Source organism: Capsicum annuum, chromosome 12 (genome assembly GCF_002878395.1).
Source record: "Capsicum annuum cultivar UCD-10X-F1 chromosome 12, UCD10Xv1.1, whole genome shotgun sequence".
Taxonomy (NCBI): Eukaryota; Viridiplantae; Streptophyta; class Magnoliopsida; order Solanales; family Solanaceae; genus Capsicum; species Capsicum annuum.
Window position 1 is genome coordinate 29,996,543 of NC_061122.1, and position 17,446 is coordinate 30,013,988.

The window sequence follows — 17,446 nt, forward strand, 5'->3', positions numbered from 1 at the left end:
GTGTGTGTGTGTATATATATATATATAAATATGATGACTGCTTATTCGTAGTAAATTTTGAAATCGTAAAAATATATTAAAAAAAGATAACAAATAATAGATTGAATTTTATTTTAAATATTTGTCATCAGGTAATATAAGTATATGAATTTGGCTACTTAATTTTATAATTGAAATGATAAAGACATATCCAAAAGAAAAGGCAAAAAATAACAAATATTATCTCATTTAGATATTTGTAAACATGAATATAGTGTTTGCTAAATTTTAGTAAATTTGACAAAGTAAAATGAATCCAAAAAATAAGGTAACAAAAAGAAGATAGATTCTAATTAAATATTTATTTGACTTTTTTTTCAAACTTTATATTCATTCAACGAGTTTAGTGTATTGCACACCTTCTCCTTCATCTATAAATACAAATAATATTTCTCATTTATACATATATTTTACTGTTCTCCAAAATATAAAGTCATCTCTATTATTAATAAGTTTTTTTTTGAATCAAAATTGCTTTCTCATTTGAAGATAAGTTTTTTTTAATAATTATCGTGATATAATTAAATTTTTATATGCATATATATAAGAGCATATGTGATAATATTGTTGTCTGTGAAATTCTTTGATTTTGTAAAGTTTTTATTTTGAAAATAATATTTTTATTTCACTATTTAGTGTAATGTTATTATTATTAATCATATATCTCTAATGCATAGAAAATGAGTAATGTTGAGAATTTTTGTGATGTATGAAGGGCAATTATTTTTGTCGTTAATTTTTTTATATGTAGTGATTTAATTTATGAAATAACTTTTATATTCATTTTTGTTTGATGTTTTAAGTAATATTTAAATTATTTAAATAATATATCACCATTTAATTTTTTTTAATGTATTTATGTATATAAATATTGATTGAAAATTCTAGAGTACGTACTTTTTAATTAAATAAAAAAATTTAATTAAAAATATTATAATAGCTATTTAAAATAATTTTTCTTTATAAATTGATTTTAGTAATAAAAGTCTATTGATAGATATCCTTTTTGGTCATTTGTCTCAAAAAAACACTTCTTGAAAAAGATTATCCAAATATAATTTAATTATCAAAAACATTTTTTGAATGAATTTACCAAATACAAACTGCTTTTTTTTTTTTAAAAGCACTTTTTTAAAAAATCATTTTATAAAAGTGCTTCTCAAATAAGTAGTTTTGCAACAGGGCACTTAATCTACCTTATAAATTGTATTATATAATTTTTGAACTTCACACGTGTTCTTTGTAAATACATTATTGTTCATAGCTGGTTAGCCATATTTATCATCAAATCCAAGAAAATCAATAAAAATTCTCTTATTATTTTATTAATTATTTGCTTCATTATTTTAATTATTTCGTTGTTGATTTATTCATATTATTATCGAAAGAATCAATATAATTTAAATTAATTACTAGTTCTTGTGACATCATTTAAACAAATTCATGATAAAACGTTTGAATTTGAATCTATATTTGAATATATATATTATTATTATTATGAACATATTGAAATTTATATTGTTTATTCTTAAGATTAAGACGTTGTCTTTATATATGAACATTAATACCATTTGTTTTCGTAACCGAGTATTATAAATTAGGAAAATTAAACGTGACAATCCATTAACCTTGTTTACCAAGACTTTTTGTGATTTCCAAAACCGGCAAATAGTTGTCTTGTAACAAGGACCATTTTCAGCTTCACATTGTTAGATTTAAATGGGATAATTTCTTTGTTTTTTTTTGTTTGGTAATAAAATTTAAAAGTATGTATAAAGATTTTAGGCCTTAGCCGGCTTTTATTTTTATTTTTAATTTGAGAGTCTATAAGCTAAAAAGTGGAAGGGTAAAATTCTATTTCTTTTTTATGAATGTTCACAAAACAAAGTATGGCTAAAATTCTCTTCATTTTCCTTCATCTCACTGCTTTATTATTCACCTTTCTACGGTTCTGTGGTAAGTCATAGATTGCCTCTTTTTCTATTTGTTTCCTTTAATTTTGTATTTTTTTGGGCAAGCAAAATTTATGTCAAATTATAAAAATAAATTTAAAAAAAGAAACAGATTATATGCTGGGATTGGTGCTCTAGGACAAATTTTTGTACTCCTTTTACCACATAATTATATTCATATTAACTTACATCTCACACTAATGTACAACTTTTGATTTTTTTTTTTTTTAATTTTGAGATTTGTGCTTCTGTATATGCTTAAACCCAAAATAACATCTGCTATCGTATGATCACTAAGATATATATATATATATATATATATATATATATATATATATGTATGTATGTATGTATGTATTACATATTAATCTGTAAATTATATATTTTTTGACTATTATTTTGATGGACAACTAATTATATTAATACGTACATTTCTTTTTGAGTTGATGATTTCAATGGGACAAAAATTCTTAACAATAGCGATTATTGGAATGACCGTATGTACATGTTACAATAAGCCTATTGACCGTAGAAAATAAAGTTAATGACTTCTCATAAATTATAATTGGTTCAAATACATTAATAATATATAAAAAATTATATTATTAATGTATGTATGTTAAATCTTTATCAGAAAAATTAATTAATTTCTGCCTATTAAAAATGTATATGACTATTTCTTTTATATCATCACATTAAGGTCATGAAAATTATCAGGTAATAATTATTTGTAAACAAATAAAATACATACACCGATAGTAAACAACGCATAGTTCCCAAATTTGTATGTGCCTATTTCTTCAACTAATTAATTTCACTTCTTAAAAATATTTATTCATACTATCTTTAAATAATGTGTTAGTATAAAAAATTCTTCTTTGGAACCTCTTCTCAAGTTTTAGCTATATATGTTCATTTTTATCAACATGAGTTGTGGTGGGATGATTGAGATTTCTCGATCTCATAAGTCTCGAGTTTAAGCTCGCTCCTAGGAATGAGAAAACATCTTGATGGAATTGCCGCACCGCCTTAGAAAATGGGCCGAGCAATGCGTTAATTCAAATTTAATTGAGAATCAATACAATTATCAAACAAACGAGTAGGGAAAAAAAATGAGAACTATGTCAATTTTATTTATTTATTTCAGATGGGAAGGTGATGATGGAGTATATTGGAGCAACAGGCAAGCCAATAACATTTGATAATGTTCCAGTTGATGAGGGAATTGACTTTCATTTCATTCTCAGCTTCGCTATTGATGCTGACCCTTCTGGGAACCCACAAAATGGCAAATTCTCACCTTATTGGGCATCAACATTAACCCCACAATCAGTTGCAACAATTAAATCCAAATATCCTAATGTCAAAGTCTTGGCTAGCCTTTCTGGTTGGAGTTTAGGCTCAAAAGTCCTTACCTGGTATGGTTATGGTTCAACTATGTGACTGTCTCATCTTATTAAAAGCACAAATTATTATATGTTTGGCTAAGTTTATAGGCTAGACATACCAAAGTATAATAAATCCTTTTTTTGAAGTTGGAAACATACTAGTGTATAACAAATCTAAGTGTTTATAAGTTAAAATCAGTCAAAAGTCATAAGTTGGTCATCCTCAACTTATGATTTTATAATTTATAAGCACTTTTGGTTCGACCACGTTTTTTACACTGATATCATTTTCAATATCCAAATATTCTTTCTAAAACATAATTCCCCTCCCCCCTTCAACTTGTTTGTCTAATTAATTACTTTCCATTTTTTAGTTAGTTTAGAAAATAATGTCTCTTTTCTAATTTGATAATTTTGTAATTTCAATGTCATGCAAAGCATATTTAAGACCATAAAATTAAATTTATTTTGATATATTATATATATTTTTAATTCATCATCATCATCGTCGTCGTCATCATTCATCATCATCATCTTGTAAATAAGTTTTAAGATATTTCAGCCATTTTAACATGAATCGTATTCATTAATGCCTTTTTTCTAATCTCACACACACTAACTGCTTCTTATCAGATTTATTACTTTTATTTAAACACGTAATGACTTTATTAACTTCGACACCTAAAAATATTTCTTCGTACTTGATGTTATCAGTAACTATATTTTTAATTAGACTTTTAATTATATTATGTTTGAACAGGTACAAGCCGACCAACACTCAACAATGGATATCAAATGCATTAACTTCCCTCAAATCAATTGTCAGCACTTATCACCTTGATGGCATTGACATTGACTATGAAAGATTCCCAAAGCACAATGAAACTTTCTCGTATTGCATAGGAGAATTAATCACTCACTTGAAGAACCAAAGTGTTATATCTATAGCAACAATTGCACCATATTATAGAACAATTTTGCCATACATAGAGTTATACAAGAACTATGGGAATTCAATTGATTATGTAAATCATCAATTTTACACTGATAAAGTTACTACACCAAGTGGTTATTTGAAGGCTTTTGCTCTTAGAAGTGAACAATTTGATAAGGAGAAAGTAATTCCTAGTTATGAAGTGGAAGGAAGAGGAATTCAAGGTGATGCATTTTTTGATGCTTTGAGATTATTGGGAAGTAATGGATTTCATGTTAATGGTGCAATGATATACTCTGCTGATGCTTCTGTTGAGGATAATTACTATTATGAGAGGAAAATACAAGCTTTCTTGCTAAATTTGACTAGTGTATGAAGTATATTAGCACGATTTGTTGTGTAGTTTGTAATATTGAAGCGTGTTTTGAAATATAAAGAAAGAACAAGAATAAATAGAGAGAAGAGGGGAGACTTCTTTATTTCACTTGAGTATAAGAGTAAATAGAGAGAAGGAGAGCGACTTCTTTATTTCTCTTGAGTAGATTGATATTATAAGATTGAGAATACAATGAACAAAATTCCTCTATTTATAGGAGAAAATACTCCTAGTTTCTGACTAAAAGACAGATACTTCAAATCCTGATAGATATCAACTAAATTTTATTAGATCTTGATAGACATTCACTATAATGTAAATACATTTATAACACTCTCCCTTGAATGTCTAGATAGTTAATGTGTCTCGTTAAAACCTTACTAGAAAAAATCCAGTGGAAAAAATCTAGTGAAGGAAAAAGAGTACACATCTCTAACAATACGTATATAGGCTGCCTTACTAAAAGCCTTACAAGGAAAACCCAGTGGAACAAAACCTCGTGAGGAAAAAAGAGTACAACGCGTATCAACTCCCCCTAATGAGAACATCCTTGAACCTTTGCATCCCGATCTTGTGCAACATCTTCTTGAAAGTTGTAATTGGAGAAGATTTGATGAATAAATCAGTCACATTGTCACTTGAACGAATCTGTTGCATGTTAATATCTATTCTTTTGTAGCTCATGTATGTAGAAAAGTTTTGACAAAATGTGCTTCATTCTATCTCCTTTTATGAATCCTCTCTTAAGATGTACTATGTATGTTGCATTATCTCTGTATAAAATTGTGGGTAGATTGTCATATTTCACACCATATTTTTCTTGAATGAGATGTATCATGGACCTCAACCATACACATTCTCGGTTTGCTTCATGAATAGCTATTATCTCAGCATGATTCAATGAAGTGGCTATGATAGACTACTTTGTATAACTCTAAGATATGACAGTACCACCACATATGAACACATAGCCTGTTTGAGACCGAATTTTATGCGGGTTCGATAAGTACCCAATATCAGCATGACCAATAAAATCGGGACTGCAATCTTTAGAATAAAACAAACTCATGTGTTTTATCTCATTCTGATGTCTCCTAGTAGGAGTAGAAATATAACTTGCTAACAAATTGACTGAAAAGGCTATACCGGGCCTTGTAGTATTTGCAAGATACACAAGTGTACCACTTGCACTAAGATATGCTACTTCATAACCAATCTAATTCGGTATATTTCTCATTTTAACAAATAATCTATTGCTTTGAAAACTCTCCAAGAGTTTCAATAATTTTCAAGCTATAAGCTTATACAATATAAGGATTATCAATAAGTTTTCCAGAAACTTTTATATTTTGAATCCTTAAAGAATTTTTCATATAAATTTTGTCAAGTGACAATATTCAACATTTCAAGTGTGACATCTCCAAGTGTCTGGATTGCAAATCAAATAAGTGTTACACTTACCAAGATGCATCCTTTCATGTCACTTGATAAATGTTTTACGTCAGCATGCTTAAATAAACGTAGAATTCGGATCCTCATAATCTCTCACAATATTGCGTCAATATTGTATCAAAGATATCATCAATGATATATCATTTTATATCGGTTCACAATGTGACATAACATTTTGAGATCTTATCACTTCATTATTTTCAGGTACCTGAACCTTTCGTAATGTTTCATGAAGTGTTATATCGTAGGCTCTTCAAGAGCACATTGCCTTCTTATTATGATTATTTGCTCCTTATTTTTCAAGGATTATTTCAGTTGAAACCGATTAGTCTACCATGCTTCATGCATGCGTAGACTTTATCTTTTATGAATACAAAATAGGAGCACTTGCAGCTTAAATATGAGATGCGTTCGGCATTCAACTTGAATTATCTTTTGAATAAGGATGTGATGATAATTCCATCACATTTCGTAGCTGCTTATAATCTCTCCCTTATGTTAAGAAAACTAACATACATTCTCTATCTTCTTTGAGGAATCCATCTTTGTGCATTATAGTATATTCATTAATCGTATACCGCACAACAAAACTATTAGATAGACAACGTATGATTCCTGACTCAGAATCAAATTTGAGAGGAAATTAATTATAATTTATTGGTTTGATACATACAAGTACTTTTGTATATAATATTTTAAACCAACGCATGAAGTTTTGTTCTCATTAGCAATGGTTAGGCATTCAATGCCAAACTATCATCATCAAGATGAATTGTCTTGATTGCACAATCTGAAATTTATGCTCTTAACTTAATTTTACTGAGCAAACAACTTTATGAATGTCAAACTGCAGGTTGAAAATGAATGTACATGTGATCATCTTATATTGATGCATCTTAATAGATCACATGACTGGTGAACGGGCCCATATTCACCTTTTATACTTTTCAAATTGTAAGGGATCTAATGTTGGTCCAACCAACTTATCATGAGAACAAGCAACATTAAAAGTTCATGAAGAATGTTCTGATTCTTCAATATATGTTCAATATGCACATTTTTTGAGATGTCGCAATCGTTCATATCAATTTATGAACTTTTAATATAGTAAACTCTAAATTTACCATAACATGTGCTTTTGCTTTAGTAAATATCAGATTTACTATTATATGAATAAATTTTTAAATTTAATACTTCAAAAGTAGATTTCAAAATAACTCTTCTCAGTTATTCTGCCTCTTTCGGAGGTGAGTTGTGATAACATCACAAACAAATGCACGTTTGCATTAATAAAGTTCTCATTTCCCGAATATAATAGTGCCTTAAGCCTATAAAATTATGATAGCTTATAGTCTCTTTCAAGATCAAGGCATGCAAACATGTAAAAATATTATTATTTTATTCCTTTCCATATTTATGTGCATTTATTCAATCACTTGTCTTCTTTCAGACATGTTATATACTGCTACCACATTTACTTCATGAATGGAGCATATTCAATAGGACATGTTTTATGACTTTTCATGAAATACATATTATTTTGCCTTAGGCATTATAATATCATCAATATGGTGCATTGAGATTCAAACCCAATGTCTTACCTATATAAAGGCATCTTAGGATTAAATTGATGGGACTTAAACCCAATACCATATATATTTTCACTGTGGTGCATCGAGATTCTAGCTCGATCGCTTATCCCTTTTTATGATGATATTTGTATCCACGGTCTCATCATCCTCAACCAATAATATAATAGACCAAGGATAAGATGTCCAATATCATATATAACTTATGTTTAAAACAAAATAAACATAAAGATAAACATAATTTTTCTACATAATTTAGATGATAAAACTTCTAAGAAAACAATTCAAATATTGTACAAAGTATAACTTGTCTAATATCATACATAACTTTACCTATGCTGGTGATATAATAACATAACAAAGCCACAAACCTCAGAAAGGATTAATAACATACAACCAGTCGGTGATTTATTTATTTATTTTTTCTAGTTCAAATGTGTATTTGACATATGTCAGTGGACCATATTTCAGGCATTAACACCATGTTACTTGTTTTATCCTTACATAGTTGCAATACAGATTAAGATTCTGGATTTGATGTAAGTTGGCGTTTATGTGGTAATTTTGCTTCCTCAGTCACGCTCTCTGTTGTGATAACCATCCACATAACTAATGATGGATATACTAGCACAAAAACCTCTTAATGTTAGGGTTTTGTGAAAGATGGAATTTTGTGAAAGAAATTAATTTTACTTAGTTGGTTAGAGCATCATGCTGATAACGTGTTATAAACAACAAAGAATAGAGAAGAAGAAGAATAGATAGAGAGAAGAGGAGAGACTTCTTTATTTCTCTTTTTATGCATGCGAACTTGTAAAAATAGTTAGACAATCATGCAACGTGAAGTTTTGAAAACTTCAATTTTTATCATCTCAATTGGTTAGAGATTCGCGCCGATAACGTGTTATGAAATATAAAGAAAGAATAAGAATAAATAGAGAGAAGAGGGGAGACTTCTTTATTTCTTTTGAGTAGATTGAGATTATAAGATTGAGAATACTATAAACAAAATCCCTCTATTTATAGGAAAAAATACTCCTGGTTTCTAACTAAAAGACAGATATTTCAAATACTGATAGATATCAACTAGATCTTATTAGATCTTGATAGACATTCACTATAATGTAAATACATTTATAACAAAAGTAATAAATCTTGATAGACATTCAGTATAATGTAAATAAATTTATAACAAAAGTAATAAAGAGATTTCAGTAGTCCCACCTTAGAAAGGTAAGGCTTGCACTTGATATGATTTTGATGTTAAGTTTTCAAATATTAATTGTTGTTGAAATTAGCACTTTAGATTATTATCTATACTAATTATGTATGTCTCTAGAGAAATTTAACTCAAGGTACCTTCAATTTTTGAATTTTAAAAAAGGTGACCTTGACCAGGTCAACTAAAATTAAGTGAAAATGAATCTGATTAAAACTATTTTAAATTTGAGCGTAAGATCCAAAATTTCGTAAATACTTAAAAAGGAAAAATGAGCTTTTTACTTAAATGTACCAGTAACAAAAAAGATTAAAATAAAAATGGTTGCATGTCTATGTATATAGTGATATTGTATAATTAGTTATGTAATGCATTAATATTAGGGAAAAGGACATGGATGACCATTTAAAAAGAAAAGACCCATAATTGAAAAGGTGGACATACTGTAGCTAGTCGGCTAAAGTAATTCCCTTTTGTACAAATAACATAAATACCAATCCTTTTGGAAGCAATTACACTCTCTCCCACCTTTTTAAATACTTTACTCTCTCTTCCTATTAATATATACAACCTAACTGATATATACATAACATTCTGTGTATATATTGGAATTTTTGTAATATGTTTAGGGAGTTGGGATTTTTTGTAATATTGAAAACATAAGTTGTGTATTTGTGTAATTTTTAGTTCCCTTTTTTAGCCATTTGGCCCAATTGGGTACATGCAGTCTCTATACTCAGTTGATACACTTTTATACTATATTGATACACTTTTTAAAAAAGAGAAAGGAAATTCTATGCAAGCACATGCAGTCCCTATACCCAATTGATACTCTTTTATACCACATTAATACACTTTTATACTATATTGATACACTTTTATACTACATTGATATATTTTTATACTACATTGATACACTTTGATACCGTATTGATACACTTTTATACTAAATTGATACACTTTTATACCACGTTGATACAATATATATACCATATAAATACACCTTTTACCGAGAAAATTTGTGCAAGAATATATAGTAATTTGTTATTCGTGAATTTGTTAACTTCACCTAAAATTTTGTGAAAATTTGTGCAAGCATATACAAAATTTATTAAACCCTGTACCCTCACTGTCCAAACATTCCTTAAATTTTTTTCCTCTACAATTCATAAATACAAAACTACACTTATTGGAACTCTGACAGAACCTGAACGGAGAAGAAGAAGGATAAACAATAAACAATAAAAATGAGTATAGTAGATAAGATGCAAAACTTCCTCATTTTTTGTTTGTTCTTTTTGTTGTTGTGGGCAAGAAACAGGAAATAGACCTCCTTTTTCTAGCAAATTTTGATGGATTAACATGAACAAGCGGATCAGATAAACAATAAATATTAGATCTATTTTTTTTTTAAATACCCATTTTTTTGATCGCTTGATTTTCTTATTTTCGTTTTTTTTGTTGCAGGTTTTGAATATCAATTGGTTCCAGAAGAACCCTGATGGGGAAGACGAGGTATTTTTTTTTTTGCTGAAAAATATGAGTATTTGTAGATTTGGTGATGGATTTTTCTGTATTTTTTCTGTTAATTTTTTGTTGAATTTGGCGAAGATTTAAATTTCGGTATCTGAGATTGGAAATTGGGGTGAAATTGATTGAATTTTGGTGGGTTGAATTTTTTTTTTCTAATTTCGATGTGAAATCCATTGTATGATTGGAATGGAAAAAAGTGGGAAGAAGAAGATGAAATGATACGATTTATATTACGAGTGACTATTAGTGGGTATTTAATTGTGGATGCTATTTTTGTGGTATTATTTTAGTTTTAGGTGTCATTTTTGTTCTTTTCCCTTAATATTATATAAATAATGTATAAATAAATATATATTATGTTTAACTATGTATCAGAGATGTATACACATCCATATATATATATATATATATATATATATATATATATTGTTTATACAATATTTATACACTTTCTTGTTAATATATGTTGGTGTAATATACCACTATTACAATAATTACAGTTGAAATAATAAAATATACAAAAAAGGAAGAAAATAATATAATCTTCTTCTTGGCTGAGGCGTGGATATCTCGTTTTCTTTAAGGAGATTCAATCCTACTACGGCATAACCTACACCGATTCAGAAGTATATCTCGTGACTTGTCCCCTCCAGGATACAACAACCCATCAACGATGTACAACTCAAACAACTCCGAATTAGTTGAAGAGTCCAAAGCTCCACTATAAGAACACCTTTCTTCAACATATATTTACTGTCTTTGTATAGTGAATATAGTTAAAGACTTAGAATATTGTCTTTGTCTCAACTCTTTCTTTCACTAATATAATTACTCTCTTTTGTATAGTGAATATAGTTGTAGACTTAGAATATTTTCTTTGTCTCCATTGTCTCTTTCACTACTACACACTATAATCCTTTTCACACTTAAAATATTTCCTTGTCCATCCAATAACATGCAAGACCACCTCTATTTATAGGTGAGGAATTCATCCTTATATTGAATAGGAAAAATATGGTGCAGTAAAATAGGTACATGAATAGTCTATAGGTTACAAATGTTACAAGAGTAATGAGGTAGACTAATGGTAGATGTTACAAGAACTACATGTCACATTCTATCACCAAATAATGAGTGAAATAAAGTGTTAGTGGTTATGAGAGTTACACAAAGTAAATACACACTTTTACTCTTAATAATATTCCACTAATGTGGCCATCAAGAACACATTTTGTCAATTTTATCTAATGTACTTTAATATAATTAACAATATTAAAATACACTTAACAATATAAATATTTTTTTTATACATATCATCTCGAAAAATCAACCGTGGTGAGAATCACCTATCACTCATGCTCGTCTTGAAACCTGCACAATAAAGATGGAGAAAAAGGCAAGGGTGAATACAAAAATCCACGTGCACTCAACAATATTAATGTCGACTGGTCCAAATATGAAGCAATAGCAAGGATCGATCCTAATCTACCCTATTCAATACTCGATCACATATATCAATGCACTTATATAAAGACAAAATTTTATCAGTTCAAAACAACGTCAAAATCAAATAATATTCAAGAAAATTTATCAACCACATTCAAAACCACTTATAATATTAAGCCAATACACCATATAATGAGAACACAATGAAAATATGAGGATGAACTTATTCGTAAAATCTGGCCAGAAATCTGTATATACCCACTTTCTTTATTGAATTGTTGAGACCCATCGAGGACTCATATCTGAAATGAAACATGCACGTTGTTATTTTCATGTATATATTATTTAAGCAAACTTTGTTTTGAGAAAATTGGTATTATTCTACAAAGTCATACACACTTGTTTTGGTATACACGTACAACGCACGTGAGATAAAACTAATATTCTTAACAAAAAGTATAATGTAACACAACTCTATATCCAACTCCAACGGCTTCATAAATTCTAATCAGAAGTGAAAATATTTAAAATATATAGATCAAACGCCTACTTTATTTCATGCGTATAATATTTATCATGTCAAGATTTGTTCACTAAATATTTTATTCTGCAGAAAATCAAATTAACTGAATCTTTTTCAAGGATTAATAACGAACAAGATTTTACTGTTTCAACTATTTCTTTTCATGAGAAATCTGTTGCCACCTGTATTTCAGGAGTCGAATTATCTAAGATTTTTTGATGAAATTATGACTTTTTTGATGTATATATACTCTGTTTCTACTCTAAAAAAACTAGCCGGATAGAAGTAGATCTAAAATTTTATGTAAATTTGTGTTTTGTGACATATGATGTTGGACATAACATAAATATATAATTTTCAAAATTGAATGAAGATACATACATACAGGTAGATATATTTTATTCTTGGAGCCAATGATTTTTTTTAACTTACTCGTTTAGTGTCTTTTGTCATTGTATTTTTTTCTATAAATTCATGAAGATCTAAGGTACTATTATCTTGTTCATATTAATAAAGCTGTTCGATGAATAATTTTATAAATACACAAAAAAAATAACTTTTGATTATAAATGAAGGTAACATACTATCATGACATTCTTTATTGCTTCCTCTTTTTAAATAGCCATGAAATCTGCGAGAAAGCATCACAACAAGGAGTTTATCATAAAGTCCTAAAAAAATAATGCTACTGAAAAAATCAACCGACCAAGTTGGAGCACATTTCTCTATGAATTCATTTGTCGGGGCCATGAGATAAACTCATCTAACAAGAAAAAATAGAAGGCCAAAGGAGAAATGTCAAAGTAACATTAAAAGAAAATCATCATGAGAAATGAAAGGTAATTTCAATGAAAAATTTTAAAGAAAAAGAAATTAAGCCATCACAAGAAAATGTGAAAAAGCACAAAGGGGTTAGACAAAAATGGGGCAAATTGATGGTAGAGATTTGAGACACAAGAAAGAAAAGTCGAGATTATATAGAAAAATTCGATACTCTTGAAGAAGCTATTTTGATAAATGACAAAAAGGTCATTGGAATGAGATGTGTTGATGTTGTGACAACCTTCCTCAAGCCACTTCCAAAAGATATAAAAACGAAAATTAACTTCATCAACCACTAGAGGAGATCAGTTTCATCAACCTACCATCTTCATCCTTAAATGATGGTAGGGTTTAAAAATGATTTCCTATTTTATTATAGCTTTTCTAGATTATGTTAGCTAGATTTAATTAACATAATTTATAGAAAGAATAATAAAATAGCAAATCATTTCTTAAACTCGAGAATTATCTAAGAATGAAGATAGTAGGTTTGTGAAATTTGATCTTTCTTGGTGTTGAATTGATGAAGTTGATTTCCGTTTGTATGTCTCTTGGTAGTAATTTGAGGATGTTTGTCACAATATCAACACGACTCAGTTCAATGATCTTCTTGTCATTTGTCAAAGCAGCTTGTTCAGGAGTATCAAATGTTCCTATCTAAACTCTATTTTTTTTCGGACTCTAATCACTTCTACCCACTTGCCCCACTTTTTCTGTGTAACCCCTTTGTGTTTGTCACATTTTGTTGCAGTAACTTATTTCTCTTGATAATTTTTCATTGAAAACACCTCTATATTTCATTCTTGATGATGATTTTCTTTTAATGTCGCCTTGACTCTTTCCTTTGAATTTTTGATCTTTCTCATTAGATGAGTTCATGAAATCGTGGTTCGATAAATGAATTACTCTTATATGAAATCTACATTAAACGATAAAATGTCCATTAAATAACAAAGAAGGAAGGAAGATGAAAGAATAAAAAGGAAGAGAAGTGGAAGAAGACAACATTCATGGGGAATGGACTGGTAGTTTACTTATATGGACTTGGGTAATCCTCACCTCTTGAGCTAGCTTTTGAGGTTGAGTTAGGCCCAAGGTTCAATCTTGACATGGTATCAGAGCCAGGTCCATTCCTGTTTTGGGCTCCCGGTCCACGCGCCAGTGCCAGTTAGGCCTGGGCGTTAGGGGGTGTTAGAGTGGGTAAATGTCCCACATTGGTTGAGGAATGGACTAGTGGTTTGCTTATATGGACTTGGGTAATCTTCACCTCTTGAGCTAGCTTTTGAGGTTGAGTTAGGCCCAAGGTTCATTCTTAACATGGTATCAGAGGCAGGTCCATTCCCGTTTTGGGCTCCCGGTCCATGCGTCAGTGCCAGTTAGGCCTGGGCGTGAGGGGGGTGTTAGAGTGGGTAAAAGTCCCACATTGATTGGGGAATGGACTAGTATTTGGGGGAATGGACTAGTGGTTTGCTTATATGAATTTGGGTAATCCTCACCTCTTGAGCTAGCTTTTGAGGTGTGAGTTAGGCCCAAGACCAATTTTAACATGACACAAGATGGAGGAAGAAGAAGGAGAGAAGACAACAGTGACAGAAGATAGAGGAATAAGAAGGAAGAGAAGAAGAAAATAAGCATCGTAATGGTCAATTCTTGTAGTAAAAAAAATAGATGGCCAATTTTGTAATAAAAAATGATCGAATTGCCAAATTGAATAATGAAAAATAAGTGACCTATTTTTGTGTAAGAAAGTTAGCTGATGTTTTCTTAATTTATATTTTCTACATACTTTTAATATGAGTAAAAGAGAAATTATTTTAAAGTTGAGACGAAAAAGAGTTAAGAGAAGTTACTTTAAAGTTGAGACAAAGAATTTGATAAGAAAAAGTGATACTAAATTTTCTATCGCATTCAATATGTAAGATGATATTAATCAAATACCACTTTAAATTGCAATGTCCCAATAATAAAATCTGAATATCTAAAAAAAATTAGAAAAAAGAGCAAACATTCATTTTGTAGCCAAAATAGTCCAGAATTTTCGGTGGCTAAGATTTTACAGAAATTGTTGCATGGGCTATCTTTGCACAAAGCAACTTCAGCATTTGCACAAAAAAAAAAAGTAAAAAAACAGATATTTCCCCTGTCCCAATTTATATAACTCCCTTTTTTTTTAGTCAATCCCCCAAAAAATGACACGTTTCTATGTCTAGTAATATTTTAGCTTTAAAATGTCAATTTTATTCTTAACAAAATGATTTATAATCAGACAATTATCTTCTGATGATGATGAATTGCACATTTGAAATTAATGAAATTTTCGAACTTCATTAACTTATACTAGAGATTTACTTGTAAAAGCTTTAAACTCTTCAAATTTTGTGCTACAAATTTCTCTTGTTTTAGATAAAGATAACTTTACTCTTATCTTATTTTGACCATTTTCAGCTTGAAAGTGACTATTTCTTAATTACATTTCAAATTGCGGTTAAATATCACTTAGCGGTCCAAATATTGACCATTCAAACTAATTTTTACAATAATATATAGTAGCTTAGGCTAGCTACTTTCTAGTCATGTTATTGAAAAATAATCACTATCCTACTGTGTTAATTTCAACTTCTAAAGAATACTTTAGAATTTGCAAGTGATACTCAAAGAAAGTATTAGTGAAAATGGAAATATGATTCTGAGTGTTTTTTTAAAATTCAAAATTAAAAGTTTATGGACAAAAGACTAATTTATATTTAGAAAAAAGGACAAAAGTGTCACTTCGCACAAAATGATTTTCACCAAATAATCACTGAACTTAATTACCTCTAATTAGTCGTTAAGCTAATTCTATCTCATAATCATATTTCAGACACCCGCGAATCACGATCAAATAAATATTTTTTCTTTTCGATTCAAATTCAAAATTTCTTTTTTCAATTCAACCTCATGATCCTCTTTCCGATTCTACATCACAATTCCTCTTTTCGATACAACACATTACTATAAATACTTTTACTAAATTGTATATAAATCTATAAAAATTCTTCGTCAATCAGCTTCATAAACTTTTTCATTCTCAATTAGTTGAAATTGATTCAAAACAATGACTTTAAGTTCGATTTTGATTTCAATTATGTTACAATAAGGAGGGTAGTGGTTTAAGTGTTGTGCAATTTGAAAAATTCACAATCAATGGAGTGCTTTTGAATTTGAATTGCAGCTACAAATATTTTGTTGATGAACTATATAAACAATTGAATGTAGAGCCAACTTCAGATTTAATGATGATAAAATACATTGTGAAGAATGGATCTATCCCTATATAAAATGATATGAGTGTCCGACTTTACATGGAGATGAAGAAAAAAAATTGAACGTCAATGATTCATTGTGTATAACACTACAAGATACATTTGAAATGGAGAATCCTCAACTGGTAATTTGCTCAAAGAATCTCCAACTACTATGCAGATTCATCCAATGTCTATTTCTGATTTAGTTACGGTTGATTATATATTTGAAGATGATTTTTCTGAGAAAAAAAATGAAGGAAGAACCAAAACCTATAATAAAGGAGCCACTTCATGGAGATGTTGCAGAAGGGCAACTATACTGGATAATAATACAATATCAAGTGTCACAAAACATTATGCAATTCACGAGAGATTTCAGTTTAAGGTGAATATATCATCATCATCATCAAGGTATGAATCATCATATTAACTGTATAACTACTATATAGGACATGTATCAATCATGTATAAGTCTTGTATATGAGTAGGATATATGTATGAACTTATATTGATATTGCATATAAACTGTATATTAATGTATATAAGCTGTATCAATCATGCATACGTCTTGTATGTGATTGGGATATATGATGAACTTGTATCTTTAATGCATACAAATTGTATAACTACTTTACAGGACCTGCATAAACAATGTATAGGTCCTGTATATGGTTGGGATATATGTAAGAACTTGTGTCAATATTGCATATAAACTATATAAATACTGTATAGGACCTGAATCAATACTGCATATAAACTGTATAACTACTGCATAGGGCCTGAATCAATACTGCATATAAACTGTATAACTACTGTATAGGACCTGAATCAATACTGCATATAAACTGTGTAACTATTGTATAGGGCCTGAATCAATACTGCATATAAA

The 17,446-nt window shown here is 29.1% G+C and overlaps 1 protein-coding gene across 1 annotated transcript in view; it reads left to right on the forward strand.

The window, feature by feature from the left end:
* The first annotated feature begins 1,866 nt into the window (after positions 1 to 1,866).
* The window catches only part of LOC107850105 (chitinase 1-like), a 33,615-nt gene continuing 18,035 nt past the window's right edge, over positions 1,867 to 17,446 (forward strand). The window contains exons 1-4 of the mRNA XM_047401541.1: positions 1,867 to 1,995; positions 3,139 to 3,409; positions 4,140 to 4,683; positions 10,417 to 10,464. Coding sequence (XP_047257497.1) covers positions 1,911 to 1,995; positions 3,139 to 3,409; positions 4,140 to 4,683; positions 10,417 to 10,464 — 948 coding nt within the window. The 5' untranslated portion in view covers positions 1,867 to 1,910. The remainder of the gene's footprint in view (positions 1,996 to 3,138; positions 3,410 to 4,139; positions 4,684 to 10,416; positions 10,465 to 17,446) is intronic.